General features: G+C 44.7%; 1 protein-coding gene across 1 annotated transcript; it reads right to left on the bottom strand.

Moving 5' to 3' along the window:
• Positions 1-1,511: 1,511 nt before the first annotated feature.
• On the bottom strand, positions 1,512-4,069 carry LOC136517238 (acyl carrier protein 3, chloroplastic-like). The gene is made up of 4 exons (XM_066510769.1): positions 3,692-4,069; positions 3,445-3,561; positions 2,081-2,203; positions 1,512-1,879 (listed from the first exon to the last, which is right to left on the bottom strand). Exons 1-4 carry the CDS (start codon positions 3,761-3,763, stop codon positions 1,751-1,753), a joined length of 441 nt encoding a protein of 146 aa, XP_066366866.1. The 5' UTR covers positions 3,764-4,069; the 3' UTR covers positions 1,512-1,750.
• Positions 4,070-16,409: the final 12,340 nt, after the last annotated feature.

The raw sequence follows: 16,409 nt of genomic DNA, 5'->3' as shown, positions 1-16,409 counted from the left end.
TGACCTCTGGATTCCTAACACTCACACCTGGAATCTGGACCTCCTCTCTAATGTTTTTGATCAGCAGGCTGTTCAAATTATTTCACAGGTTACTACGGTTCATAGTCAGCGCCACGACATCCTGAGGTGGACTCCAGCCAGGAAAGGAGACTGCACCACTAAAAATGTTTACAGATTTTTCAGTGCTCAAATGCAGGTCCGGTTGCCACTCACAGGAACTCGGAGCATCCAGCAACAGGCCAATACATTATACAATCCTCTACAGAACATGGAAGCTCAAAAATCTTCCTCCTCTCATCAAGACTTTTACATGGAGGCTAATCCGTCGAAACTGATGCACATTCCTCCTCTCATCAACATTGCTCCACCTGTGGTATGGTTGAAACTGATGCGCATTTATTTTTCCACAGTCATTTCGCTCGTGCAGTTTGGTTTTCAGCTACCCCATCGCTCAGAAGTGATACACTGCCCATGGAAGATGATGGAGTTCAAGATATCCTTTCAATTCTTATAACAGATGCAACCACAAGTGATTTATTACAAAAAAATCCTGACAACCTTATGGTATATCTGGAAAGCTCGAAATGATCTCAGATTTGCCAGGAAATCATGGACCCGCATTTAGCCACAGCAGCAATGGCGAACTCAACTCTGGATGCACAGGTACAAAGCTGCACTGATGGACAGCCCCAAGAGGACATCTCCTCCTCTCTGCAGGAATCCATACATCACCAGCCGGCCTTTACTGGACCACCGAACCAGGAACAAGCACCATCAGGTTCCACTCCCCCCTCTGCACTTTTGAATCAACCTAGCTTCAATATGTACAGGTGCACAATTCCAATGACGAACAGGTACATGATCCAAATGCCAGCCCTGCTACCTGGCGTCAGATGCTATGCTGATGCTTCTACGACACCTGATCATCCATCCATGCAGCCAAGAATGGCAGGTCTAGGAGTATTTTTTTCTTAATACACAGGTACAACCGGTGCACGCCATCTACATCAGGGCTGTCATGACCAATGCTGCATCTGTGCTAATGGCGGAGGCGGCTGCTCTAGCTCTCGCAGCTACGGTTAATGACGGTCTTAACATCAACAACACCACATTCTTATCCGATTGCCAACAGCTGGTCCACTTCCTTAATGATGCAGATCAAACCAATCCCCCAGACTGACGATCAAAAATTTACAAGGTCAACCGGCAACTCAATACTACGGCAGACACTCTGGCCAGACAGGCCTTATCTGCCTCTAGTTCTAGTACTACAATCTTTGAGCCTGTATGCTCCAATAGTGATCATCATCATCACTGTCCAGTGATGAATGCTTTGCTGTCTGTAAATTTAAACTCTGTATCTATCATTGCAGAGCGTTGCTGCTGATATAAAGATGCTTGTTGTAAAAAAAAACACTTTTGCGGTGCTCAGGCGAATTCAACAATTAATTTCAAGCAAGGAAAAAGATACATGGAGAACATTTCAGATAAAACTCATAAACTCCCTGGATTTGAAATGAAATTGTATATATATGGGTGAAAAACTTCAAATTCTTCGCGACAAGTTCCAATACCTTTTTCAGCTACATGAATGAATGGGATACGGTCTCTCGCAGCTTCCATCTCTCGGCGGCAGGGAAATAGGGAATAGGATGATTTCCCTCCCTGTTTTATTAATCCCAAAAGGCATGCATGCATACATAAGAGAAAACTGAACTATTAGGCCCTCAAAAACCACCCGGACAGCATTTTAAGCATCCTTCTCCGTGATAAGCTTGTCGATGAGAGCAGCAGCATCCTCCACCGTCTGGATCTCTTGAGCACTCGATTCGTCCACGCTGATTTGGAATGCCTCCTCAAGGCCCATCACAATTTCAACCTACACCAAATTCAGAAATTAATGTACCAATGGGACAATTCATATATAGTTCCACTAGCGGAGGCAATGGCAACAAATTCCCAAGGGTTCTATTAAAATGGTGTAGCTTAACGATAATACAAATACACAAAAATTTAAAATTAAAATGGATTGCTTTGCTCCCAATTACTAGTAAGGAATCACATGAGTACAAGGAGTTACCGTGTCAAGTGAATCAGCTCCAATGTCTACAAACTTTGTCTCTCCTATTACAGTGGTGTCTTCGGGTAGAGCTAACTGATTCTTCACTATTTCACAAACCTTGTCAACAGTTTCTTGTTTAGCCTATTCAAGAATTAAAAGTCAATTGTCATGTACCGTCATGAACAATAGCAAAGGAGTTCCAATGCATGGTGCACAAATATGTCATAAGTATTTCGCTAGCCTACTCTGTTTTGCTGCCCCTACCACACTTGCAGTTCCTGCGGTACTGCCACCCCTGGTTATACATTTTCATGTGATAAGTTTCAGGCATGAAGCAAAATATATAAAGATGTGAACTGCACCATTAATTTGGGTGTACATTTTACCATCAGAATAGCATGCTGAAGTTACTAGAGTAACTTTGAAGTGTTGCTACAATATATATGCATAGCATCCAACCGAAACACAGGTGATGCTGGTACTCAGTAGCAGAATAACATTATGAAAATCTACGATCAACTTCTCTCAAAGCAAATCCACAGTTGGTTTGAAGTGAAATAGTTATATGTGTGCGTTTTCAAATGGCCCAATTGCCCCAAGTTAAATCTGTACAAATCAAGAGAACCTCTCATCAGAGTATTCAAGAACATTTCCATCAAGTGGCATTTTTCTAGTTGTATATTAAGTCGTTCAACATTTGACGACGAAATTATTTTTATACTGACAATCTTCAAACTGTGTTACTTGCAAGAACGAAGACAGTGTACAGTACTACAGCGTGACGTAATGGTATGTGTGCTTCAGGTAAAATATTATAACTTGCACAACAAAGAGGATTATTCAGTGGTGTATCAAGTCAGAGTACGTATAAAACAAGTTCATTGACACTTGTATCCTCTCCTCTGCTTAATTTCCTATTTACACCGATGAAGGTAGGAAGAAATGGCAAAATGCTAGGCATGACTCATCAAAGCATAGCTGAGATCCTCAATACCTATGGTACGTGAAAGTCATGGCTGTGGCTTCGAACTTTAAAACAAAAATGCATTTCGTTCCAATCTCCTTAATGAAATACCAGTGAAGTCGTGTTCTCAAAAAAAAAAAAATCGTTCCAATAAACCATTTGGAATGTTCAGAACATATAAAGTGGGTATATTGTTTGACTGGAGTAGCATGAATAGTCATATCAGAGGTCTAGGAAGAGCATTATCAGCATTTCACAATGTTCAAGGCACATTTTAAGCATAGTGGAGAAGTCCAGGACCATCGAATGCATATTATAAGATAATAAATCATCTAAAGAGCTTCCCAGTGAAGTGAAATTTGCACAGTTCAATGGATGGAACAACACAAAGACGCTTGCTACTGATAGGAATACGTACCGAACATGACACCTGAAAGCGCTTTGGAATCCGCCGCGCCCGAATTGATTGAAAGTTTGCTCTTTGCCTGGGGAAATTGAAAGATGCCGATACCCGAAACGACACTGCATCCATTCCCTACAGTGACAGGAAAGCAGAGCTCCGGCATCTCGAAATCAAAGATCCAAGCTTTGCACCAGTAGTAACTAAAGGGAAGGATAAAAACGCCAGGAACGCAGCGAGAACACCCGAGAAAGACGATGCAGACCTGGACCCGGAGCGCCGGGGAGTAGGTGACGGTGGCCGATCCTGCGGCGACGGCGCTGACGGGAGCAGCCATGGCTGCAAGAAGGGATCAGCGGAATGAGCGAGAAGAATCAGCTAGGCCTGCCAGCTACCCCACGAGCGATGAGTGCAAGAGAGAGGAAGAATGGGTGGGAGCTGAGGCGCGGGCGCTTTGTTATTGCGGGGGAGGCGGCGGCGCTGCCTCGTGTCCATCGACGGTCGTCGATGGAATCAACTCCGATGTTCCTGCGGCGACAGCGACAGCGATTGGAGGGAGGGAGACGCGGACGCGGACGCGGAGGAGTGTGCTATGCCGATGCGTCTTTGGGACGACCATTTGCCGCTCTGTCAGCATCTGTATGGAGTATCATGGAGATCTCTCAAGATGCAAACGAGGCCGGACGGCTTTTCCTTTCTTGTCACCGGCTTAAAACAAGTCCAACCTTGTTAAAAAAACTAAGTTTACTTTAAATAATAAAAATATAAAACATACTTCCTCCATCCTAAATTATAAAATATTTTGACTTTTTTATTATTATAACTTTGTTTATACACCGAGATATACGGTCTAGATATATAAAAAATATTATACTAGAAAAATCAAAGCATCTTATAATTTAAAATAGAAAGATTACAACATATATAACAGCAACAAATGGGCCTATGGTCTAGTGGTAAGGTTGTCCAGTGGGACGCTACCCATCAAGGTTCAAACTCAACGTGTGGTACTGCGCGTTTTCCGCGCACGCATCGGAGGCGACGTGCCTCCCAATCTCTTCTTTGCATATGTACAGATGTGTACACGTGTATATGAGTATAGAGTGTGTAGGTTACGTACGTCCAAGTTGTACCTGATAAAAAAAACATACACACCCGCAACAAGCTAAAGCTTCCACATCATATTAACCAAATGAGGATTTCAAACCAACACTAGGATCGCACAAGTGTTACTGGAACTCACTCCACGTCTTGTTTTTCGAAGGGTCAAATTTTTAAAAATTTTAATTAAATATAGACAAAAATATGTTAATATTTATGATATGTAATAAATAGTATTATACTAATAGTGAAACAATTTATAATAAATACATTAAGATATAAATGTTGATAATGTAGTCTATAAATCTAGTCAGATTTAAAAGTTAGATTTCTCAAAAAATAAGACATGTAGTTTTTCTTTACGACGAAGGGAGTATTTGTTTAAGCACAATGATATACATGAGTAATTTGGCCAGCTTATAATCCATGGCGGAATTAAGATTTTAGAGTTGGTTGTCTTGTTTTTCTAAAAAAAAGATCCCTCCACATTAGACTACATAAAAAACATATGGTGGCTATAAGCTAAGGTATAAATTGTTCAAATCTAAGATGACCATAAAAGAAAGGAAAATTTGCCAAATATATAACTACAAATATAATTGAACTTTAATTATGTGCTCCTTTATAGCTTCGAAGTAGCTGAAATTTTTATTGTTAGTTTGAAAAAAAAAACTCACACTTAGTGAATCAGACCATGTAATCATTCCAACCTTCATCTTACTTATGATTTTATTCTTCACATAATTTGTTGAGAGAGATACTCTTGAAGAACTAGCACCAATTTGGTGAGCTTGTAAACAATGTAATGTTTGAGGTGCTTATGTATTAGGATTGAATGGTATCATGCAAAGAATCAAATTTATGTTTACCTCATCAAGCCTTTCATTAAGATCAGAAAGTTATCTCTACTAGAAAAAATGATTTTATGTTTGAACAAATAGAAAACATAGCATAATGTGGCCCCTAGTTCCACACTATATTCAAGTTATCTAAATTCATCAAACCATGTAGAATTGAAGGGGCAAGTCTTAGCATCAAATTAGTGGCTCCTGGTTGACATGGCCCTACTATAATATGTATCCTTAAAAGGAAGAATATGCACACTAGCTAAACAGTGAATAACAAGGAACCAATGCATGCTAGTATTACAAGTTAATGGGGAAATCCGGAGAAAGAGAGTGGAGGGATTTATTGATCTAGTATGTAGCCTTGTAGGCTTTGTGATGGGGACGGGATTCCAGATCTTCTGTCAGTGGAGATAACTATCATTTTGTTGAAGCACGACACACCGATTCGGCTTTATATCAAAAGACCCAAACCCTACAACCTGAGCACCACGGCTCTTATAGTTATCAACTATGTCACAATCCGGTTGACCTCGCCAAGAAGGCTAATTCTTGTCTATGAAGAACATAAACAAGAACTTGAAAGAAATAATTCAATTAAAGTGACAAATTGCAAAATGTATTATCAAACACTCGAAGTTGGGGTTTCAGAGCTTATGACGATGATTGTTCAAAAATAGATTGATATAAAGCAAAACTCAAACTGTTACATACGTGGTGATGACTCAATATATTATCTAAGGGTCATGCACACCCCTTAGAACACTCCCTAATGGGCTCTAAGACGATACATGGCTCAACGGACCAAAAGACGATGATGTACCCTAGCAAATTCTGGACGTAGACTTTTTGATGATTCATGTTGACTCCAGTCGAATTTTGATGTCAAACCAAAGCCAATAGTTAATTTATGAAATTATCTTTCCATACATATATGGATCATCGAAAATGGGAAACCGTATGTGTCCTGGCATCCGCTTTAATATAGGCTGGTCCTAGAGGCCGAGGCAAACTCGAACTCAAGTTGAACTAGGCCTCTGGCTTGACTTGGACGTACTTGCTGGTCTTCTACGGCTCCACACCTCTCTACAAATACTTCATGACCCTCTCTAATATTTCTAAGTAAGATACAATCATTAGGTAGCAATTTATTCTCAAAACTATGAAAAAGATCGCTTAAGAACAAGCTCACCTCTAGATTTAATTGTCGCATTTGAGCTCGGGTCATTGGACCTTGCATAGTAGTTAGAGGATCAGCGGGTGCATCCAAAGGAGTGATGTCCTCATCATCCTCTCCCTCTTCAAGTGGAGTCATCCTTGACTCAATAGGTCATCTTCTTCTCCCTAGCACATGGTTGAAGTAGAAACCCATGGTGGAAGTTGCGCCTGAAGTCTTGTGATTAGTACATGGTTGGAAGTAGAAACCCATGGTTGAAGTTGCGACTAATGCAAAGGAGCCAAGTCCAGGCAGACACTCCCATTCATGATGTGCGAGCAAGTGTGCAGAACAGGGAACATAATCCTAGAGTCCACTAAAGTTTACCACGAGCGATGGGTAAGTAGAACATGATCACATATGGACGACAATGGTTGAACGTGAGACCACAACTTGTTGCATTGAGAGATGGTGATGGGTCACATGTCCTAAACTATTGATGGTCCTTAACTCAAATAATCCGACCATCATTTCCTACTAAAATTGAGAATCACATGGCTTCCATCATAGCTATAGGCTTTTAATCTAACTAGTTTTAGAAGTTTTGTGTTCCAAAGTGTTTTGTAGGGAACGTAAATTATTTGGTGCACAAGTACCATGAATGGCAGAGGAGCAACATCTGCCCATATGACCAAGGATCACTAAGAGATAAACTAGGGCATATCTGGACAACTCCATGTGATTCTAAGCAATGAACAAAAGGAGACATGCACATGGTTCAATACCTGCTCAAATCACATATTTAAACCTACCACATCAAAGAGCTTGTCAAGATGAATGCAATGGACATGTGAATCACCTAATTCAGAGTTTGGACACAAAAATTACACTTCCTAGAAGATGGTGGGTTGAAATAGGGATAACTAGGGTCAGAGACCTTCTAGTAAGCCTAATGGATCTCAACTTTGGTGTGAAGCCTCCTTAGTCATCCTAGAGCACAAGGTAAGTGGACCACAAAGCATAGGCCCTAAGAATAGGTCAACCGACCTCCCCCTAGGTTGCTCGATCCTACAGTTGGCCCAAAATCAACTAATCTTTGGAGACGTGCAAGGAGGCACAAAATAGAGCAATCCTATTCGTAGTTCATCCCATTGATTGAAGGGCCCACCACCTCTACTCCCAAAGACACTTGCACCTCACATTACCACACTCTCTCCCTCTTAGGAAGGTGTGCCCCTTTGGGTGGGCACTTTCCACCAAATTACAAATTTCATCCTCGACAAATGCGGGCTCTTGTATGGTAACTCTTGTTCCTATATTTAATTAAGCATTGTAGTTATTACTTAAGTTGTTTATGGGTTCCTCGTCTACTGCATAGTTTATACTTTGCATAGGTACCTTGCTTTTGATATCGAGTAAGGTAGTAATCAACAGTGTAGACATGATATCTAGACTAGTTGTTACCTTGGTTTGCATTTAGTTAAATGGATAGTAGTGGTAGCCGACTGGCGGTGATAGCCATGTCCAGCCTAAGTGTTCCACCACCTTAGTACTGTTATGTAGAACCTAGGGGTGGGCTGGTTGCTCCCCTTCTCATCCCTTTCTATGTTTTTGCTTGTCCTAGTGCTCGAAGTAAACAAAGTGGAGAGATTAACAACGTGTAAGGTCAGGGAAGTTATTAAGCAGAATTATTGAGTGCTCTTGGTGAAGGATGTATCTTAAGAGAAGGGTCGACTTGGTCCCATAGATTAGGGCTTGGAGGTGGTAGGTGCGTGTGTTGTATAAGACAAGAGGGGCTTCATAGGTAAAGGGCTTGGGTATAGTTCAAGATTGTATCTAGACTTGGGTGGAGCACAAAGGCTACCAGATGATCCAAGCATCTCTGACATAGGAAACCATGCTTTCATTGTGACCTCATGGATAGTCCACCTAGCAGGGATGTATAGTCCACCTAAACAAGGCCAAGGGACTTAGGCTCAATTGATGGCTTATTAGATGGATCATAAGGTGTCACGAATGATCCAATAGGACAAGGTCAAGGTAGAACAGACTAGTTGTGACTTTGTGTTGACTAGGTAGATGGATCATGGGTTTTTTGATGGATGGTCTGCTTGCGTAAGGTAAAGCACTACAGTGGAGGTGTGGCTCTGGTATGCACACTTGGATGGTCCATGGGAACAATAGACGGTCCACCAAAGGAAGACAGTGTAGTAGATGATATTTAGGCACACGTTTATTGGTAGCCCATGGTGGTTTATAGACAATCTGCTAGAGTAAGACTCTAGAGGTTGCTCTATTGTGTCTCTAGTGTGTATTGTCGAACGATCGCCAAAGCAAGGATTTGTAGGATATTGTGGTGACTGGATAATCCAGGCAGCATGCTAGATGCTCCACCTAAGCACCACAAATATTATTGAGCTTAATTATGTTAGGATCAAGGAGGCTGACTAGAGAGAAGGGTGGATAGTCATTTATAAAACTTAAATGCCTAGGCTAGCCGATTGAACAACAAATCTAAATTAACGGTCTAGCCCTGACTACACCTCTCTATTTATGTTCAAAAGTACACTGCAAAAGATACTAAACAATATAACTAGGGTGTCAAGATAGTGAGAGCTAACCTACACAACTCTAGTTTGTAAGGTCACACACAAACCTAAGAACTAGAACACAAGCAAACATAAGGGAGCTCCTAGACATACTAGTGAGCAAAGGTAAACAACACCTACAAGCTACACAAATAAGCACTACACTAGCACAACCACTCGAGCTACACAAGCACAAGAGCAACAACACTAGAAAAAGATAATGCAAATAAAAGCTAGTGTCAGGGAGTCACAAACCAAAAGTGAGACAAGATGACACGATGCTTTTTGTCCGAGGTTTGGTAGCTTTCCAACCACTTGCTCTCCGTTGAGGCGAATCCAAGGATGACACTCCTTCCACTAGACTCAAGCCCGCAAGCTCAGATCACATTGCAAGGTGAGTTCCAATGTGAGCACTAGCCTCTTGAGTTGGACAATCAACTTGACACTTTTTGCCCCTCCTTCTACTAGAGCTGCTCTTTATGATCTCCCACAGGGACAAGCACAAGAGACCCAACAAATCCTTCTATAGAGTTATCGTGTAATCTTTGCGTGGTGCTTCAACGAAGCCACATGCCACCAAGCCACCTAGGAGGTGGCAACCTCCAAGAGTAACAAGCTCTCAATTGCTCACTAGCCCCTAGTGCCACTAGATGCTCTCTCTATTAAATAAATGCACTACAAACTCCAATCTCACTTTTGCATTTACTTTGTGAGAGTATAACATATGTGTGCATCCAAATGCTATCATGCTCATCAAGATACTAATCTTGACCCCTCATAGTACGACAAAAGATAAAAACACTACGTGAAGTGCCTCTAAGCACTAAATTTGCACTTGGTCCCTCTAGTGTTCCTGATCTTCATGATTATCCTTGTGTCCATGCTTGAAATCAATCTGGAGCTAAGACCTCCATGTGTCTGCACTATGACCAACTTAATGTGATATGATTCATGCAAAATAGATGTTAGTCACAAAGCACATGCGTCCATTGTTGGTGTTTTGTAAACTAGACTAGTAAATTTATACGATTGCCGCGCTGCTCTAGGAAGTCAATGGTAGCATTCAAAAGATACAAGAATTTATACTGGTTTAGGCTGGAGCCCTATATCTAGTCTCAGAGATGATCAAGTGTATGTTCCTCGCTTGAATGCTCTAAAGTTCTTACAATGGAGGTGCAAGAATGGTGGAAGAGGTAGGAGATTTAGAGCTAGGAGATGGGCTGTCCAAAGGGAAGCTTCAAGGGCCCTTCTACGATGTAAGAATGAGTGAATGAGAATCGGATCCCCAAGATAGGTGCCATATCTGCCCTTATATAGAGTTTGGGGCTAGAGCATGTACAAAGAAGAAGGTTCTCTCGATCGAAGGGTTGTGAGCTTAAGGGAGGGCCTAGCTAACTTGGCTTGCAGGCTACGCCATCTTATGGTGCATGTCTTGGTGTGGTTGTCGTCATGGTCTTATGGCCACACCACGGCATGGCGTGACATGGTGCTACTATGCTAGCCATGGCGGTACTATAGGCACAGTGGTGGTTCACCTACCATTCTGTGTGACGTGGTCTCCACCGTGGTCTTCGTCATTGCCTCCTAGTTTCCTAGGGCATCGTACAGGAGTTGGTAGCCACTCCTAGGTTGTTGATCACCCATGGGCTTAAGGAGCCGAAGGCCATGATCCTGATTGTTGGGGTCATGGCTCCCGTCGGTCTAGGTGGCCTCTAAGTCAAGGCGTTCGTCGTGGATCCTATCCCATAGTGGGTAGAATCATACATGCATCTCGTTAGGCCATATTTGGCTAGTGGTTTTTGTACCGATCATCACCACCTTGGGCAGTGTTGTCTTGTCTAAGCTACAAGACGTAGGGGTGGTGTTTGATCGGACTGAGGTGACTATTGTCCCCTCAATCCTTGTAGAGTCAGAGTGGCGTGTCTACTCCTGTTAGAGCGGGCACATTTGGCTAGGCTCGACCTTTCCCCATTCCTCCTAGGGGTCATGGTGGTGAGAGGTCATGTATCTCTTGTGCATCGTGTGGCTAAGGTAGAAGGGAGGGGTCATGGCTGACCCTAGCCTTAGCGTTCGGCCTAGCTCACTTGGCTCAGCTAGGCCTTGATCGCTCGGGCTTTTGCTGGATGTTGTATAATGGGCTGCTTTGGCCTGTCACTTAGCCGATGTCCTGAGACACCCTAGAGTTATAACCCCAACAGTAGCCCCCGAGCGTTTTTGTGATCATGAAGTGATCGTGAAAGCGCTGTGTGGCGTGCATAACGAATGTGGGTTCATAGTTCATGGCTTGTTCGAGCTTCATCGCTTGACCCCTTATAGGCTAGTGCATTTAATGTGGTAGGTGTCCATTGTGCTCTGCCCCGTCAGGATGCCCTGACGATGTGGTACGTGACCATTGAGCCTTGTCGTGTTAGTGTGCTACGTATCGGGGTTCGTGTTCTAGGCGAGACCGAGTGGTCTCATCGATGTTGTACCAGCCCTGCCTTTGTGAGAGTCTCAACTTTCCTGACCTCACACGAGCATCTGACATTGGTTGTGCCCTTCCTTGGTCTGCCACATGGCGTGGGGGTTTTAGGCAGTTGAGTCTGTCCCTGGCCTATAAATGGAGGCCTTTCTACCATTTGAGGCATGCATGGCTATGATTACAAAATGCTCTTTTGCCTCCCTGACTGGTTAGGAGCTGAGAGGATGAGGAAATGGAGAGGGAGGTTCGAGGGGAATCATGTGGTTCCCATTATACGTTCCACTGGGGGTTGTTTGTGGTGGTCGGAGCCCTTTTCCAGCAGCTAGTGCTAGAAGGAGACTTGCGAGTAGAGGAGGATCGGGGAGGTGCTCAGGACATTTTCTAGGCTCAGTGGTTTTAGCAGCTCCTAGTCCTTTTAGGTTTGGGTTCGCTAAAACACTAGTCCTAGTGGCCATGATCAGCCATCCTAGGAAACCATGGGAGTTGCTTCCCTCTTATTTCTCCGGATGTGATGGTGGTGGCTTTTGATACCACCGACCTTGACCTCTCCTACGTGCTTTGGTCTAGAGGTGCGGCAAGGAGATTCACAAGGGGCTCCTTGTTGCTCCTCGTGCCTGTGGCGCTCACCCCTAGATGTTTTTACGGTATCACCTTCAAGGTGATACCTGGTTTTGGCACCTCGTGGGTAGTTTGTCCACCCTGTCTTTGAAGGTGCTAAGCTAGGAAAAATTTCCCTTGAGTTTTGCACTTCCATAGCGGCGACGAGCCCCTGAGCTCTAAGGTCGGGTCGTGCTCTCGCCTGGGATCACCGGAGTGGCCGTTTTGACCTGATGGTTCAAAGAACCATTTCCCTAACCTCTCTTTGCGTGGTCATGAGGTTTTTGGTTGTCGTGTGGTGGCTTGTAGGCCTTGTACCTTTTGTGTTTTCCACATGACCAAGTCATGATCATGTTTAGGGCTCTACATTGCTTCATATGGAAGATGTTGCTGTGTTACCCTGGCTGTATGCTTCATCGATCTCTCCCGAAGAGGTCATGAACCTTCTTACAGTTTGTGAGCCCTCGAAGCTAGCCTTAGGTCATTGGACCTAGAGGTGCCGGGAGGAGTTTTGATCATGGCCTGGCCTTGACTCTTTTTGGGGTCGTGGGGACCCATCTCCTATTTTTCCTAGAGCCCATGCCGGCCTCAAGAGGTCGATACCTTGTTATAGGTGGGTTTAGTTTTGCCCCACATGGGGAGAGGCATGTCCATCGTAACCACATGGTCGGAGTGGTGCGCCTCATCGAGGTCGATGGGTAATTCGAGTAGGACCCGATATCCTTCCCAATCAATGTGGAGTTTAGTTGTGCCTCATCAAGAGACGTCCTATAAATTGCCGACCATCAAACCCGTTGGTCTTCGGCCACCTTCGCAGCTTTTAGAGGTCAAGATGCCTCCCCTAGAGGGGGTCAGCCTGGCTTACTTCAAAGTGGATGACTCAGACACATAGAGAGATGGTTGTGTGGCTCCGCACCATCGATTAGAGCTGTAGGGGCCCATCTCCTCCCTGCCCCTATCCCTTTTGTGGTCTCGAGCCCTTCTAAGGGCTAGCCCAAGAGAGTTTTTTCTATGTGTGATGTGGGGTTGTGGTTGCAATAGGTTGATCTACACATGATCTTGGGGGCGATTGGCCTCCCTGGTCATGTCATGGCATAATGGCACCCACTCGTGAGCAATCATACGTCGTGGGATGCGGGCGTGTAAATCGAAATGATATGGAAAAAGTGGGGACTCACGAAGCTTACTTGGTTCATGCCACTGCATGGGCAACCATTGTTCCACCCTCCATCCGGTCACTTCACCTGCTCTATGGGGTTTTCCAAGTAGTTGGTAAGTGTGAATGAACGTGCGTACGCCTTAAGTGTCCATAGCGGCTATAAATGAGGTTGGAGTGGTATGGTGGGAGAGGCATTTGCTTTGAGTTGCCTGCTCCACTACTTCCTTATTCTTGATCTTGCACACCTAGAGTTCCTTCCTCGCTAGCCAGAATGGACCGTGGCAAATGGCCATTGGAGGAGTCACCGGATGCCGGTGGATGGCCACCGCGTCTTTGCGCTTGTCTACATGATCAGGGGTAAGTGTACTCAGATAGCATTTAAGTTTGAAATTTTAACCTATGTTGACCATGCGTGCTCATAGGGCTGCCTCCCATGTCATGTCTGGAGGGGCCACCAGCGCCGCTCATTCCATGAGCTCATCCGTGTGGTGGATGAGGCCCACCGGTGCTACTCCAACACCACCCGCAAGGTGGGTCAGTTGGAGTACTGTCTTGAAACCATCAGGGTGGCACTCGAGGCCTCAAAGAGGGAGACCACTGCCACGTAGGTGGTAGCCACTAATGCCTAGGCCCGCATTGTGGGTATGGATGCTTCTTCATCTTATTGTCCTGTTTGTTGTTTGTCGCTCCTGATCTTCTTATCTTTTTGTTGCTAGTGCTAGAGGAGAAGCTGGTGGTCTCCCACCATGAGACACAAAAGTCCCACCTCTAGGAGGTCCTCCTAATGGAGGACAATGAGTGCATGGTGATGGCTAGAGTTTGGCATGAGGCTAGTGTCGCCCTCGCCACCCTATAGCTCCATACCGACAAGGACTTCCGTCAGGTGGCGCCTAGGTTCTTAGGCCATGCTAGGTAGGTGGAGCGGGCAGAGCTAGTCAATGACTTTGCCACTGTCGTAGCCACCATCGTGGCTATCGTAAACATGGAGGACATCCTACGTAGTGGTGGCTAGGGGCCTTAGGTTGTACCTAAGGTCTTTTAATAAATAATTTTTCTTAGTTTGTATCTCACGCCTCTTTTGCTTTCATGTGCTTGCCGATGATCCAATCATTTGAATGTCGTAGTCACGCGACCCTACCTAGGGATTGACCTATGAGGCTTGGCCTAGTGCAACTCTGTTTCATGACCGAAGTATTGTAGGACATATCTAGCGGCAGCGCGCCTTTCGTCATCCTTTTTCCTTTAGGTCATGACAATCTTTCTTCTGGTGAGCATCGGTGCATGGTATGCCACGATGTAGCCCCCATGAGTGAATTGTGTCTATTGGCATGCGCCGATTGACATGGGTCACTTGGGGTCGCACATGTCATCAGAGTGTCGCTTTGATATGCGCTCATTGAGGCGTGTTGTGATGTCTGGGTGCAGGAAGGATTCATTGATCATTATGTACAATGTCTCAATTGGCTAAGAGTAGCTTTGATGTGAATGTTGAGTGTCCACGCCATTGGTCATGCCCGACACGGCGTGGCTAGGAATGCGTGGCACATCGAATCGAGGAATGCATTGTGTCATGAGCCCTCTGGTGCTCATTGATCACATCATCCTCATGCTGTGTTGTCACCTGCTTTGTCACACACCGTGGCTAAGGTCACAGGGCGTGACCTCCACATGCTTCCCTCCATGTAGGGAAGTTGTGTTCGGTTCAGCCCCTAGGGGTTGGCATGTGGCTGTCGTGATGTCGTAATTTTTCCATTCATAGAGGTGGGCCTACTGGAGGTCACCTCCTATTGTAATGATTCTGTGAGGTCTGACATTTTGAGCTTCAGGTAGGTGTAGTTGGGGACGACCATGAACTTGGCGTAGCATGGTTGGCCTAGGATGGCATGATAGGTGCTGGGGAAATCTGCTATTTCAAAGTGAGCGTTTTCATGTGGAAATTGGCTCAACCTCCGAATGTCATGGGTAAGTCGACCTGCCCGAGGGGAATAGCCTATAGCCTGAGTATGACTCCGTGGAACAGAGCATAGGATGGTCGTATCGCCGCTCGTGATAGCCCCATGGCGGCATACATCTTAGCGTAGAGGAGGTTGAGGCTGCTCCCACTGTTCATGAGGACACAAGATAGGTGGGTCTTGCCGATGATTAGGTCCATGATGAGGGGAAGCACCCCGATCGTGGAATGTGGTCAGGGTGATCCTTTCTATCGAAAGTGATCGTGGTTTCCGACCATTTCAGGAAAGCCAGGACGACTTCATCCTAGGTGGCCACATTGACCTCCCTGGCCATGAGCTTCTATTGGTGTTTGGACGCGTACACCATAGGTCTACCGAAGATCATGAGGCACCCTTTTGGGTCAAGATACGCATCCCTTTTCTCCTCATTGCCGATGAGCTCGGGTGGCATGTCTATGCCGATTGCCTTATAGTCGCCACTGAAGTAGTGCTTGATGAGGTTGCACTCCTCGAGGGTGTGCTTAACTGGATAGCCATGATTGTGGCACGACATCTTGATTATCTTATCAAAACTGACGTGGTTGAGCTTGTTGACGGTAGTTAACTACCATTATAAACCATTAATATAGCATATATAAGGGCATAAATATAATCACCAACGAAGGTCTATGGGTTTAAACTAATAAATTCTACAAGTTTTGGTGAATCTATATTTTCTGCAAGGTTTATATAGAAAACCGTCAAGGTGGACCAAGATGTCAGATTTAATTGTGCTTATCCGCAGCGAAATGGACACCAAAAGATTTTAGAAGACTCGAGAGGACTCCACACCGAAGAGGAGGGCAAGACGCCTGACCCACCTACAGACCAGTTGGTCCCTAGGGTCCACCTATTAGCCCCAAGTTGTTATGTCAGTTCTCCACCACCTCCTAGGTTACATCTATGCCATCCTTTAAGTCGGTTTGATCCAAGGGCTCACGTTGGACACTTTGCCTATATATACCAGTTGTTGGTATATTTAATGCATAGAGATAAATCCGTAAGTGCACGCATACCGCTGTAGCTTTCACCCAGAAGTATTCCAAGTATCATATCCATAGGGAAACGTGTGAGACTAACTATGG

This window comes from Miscanthus floridulus, chromosome 17 (genome assembly GCF_019320115.1).
Source record: "Miscanthus floridulus cultivar M001 chromosome 17, ASM1932011v1, whole genome shotgun sequence".
Taxonomy (NCBI): Eukaryota; Viridiplantae; Streptophyta; class Magnoliopsida; order Poales; family Poaceae; genus Miscanthus; species Miscanthus floridulus.
This window is presented reverse-complemented; position numbering and strand designations above follow the sequence as displayed.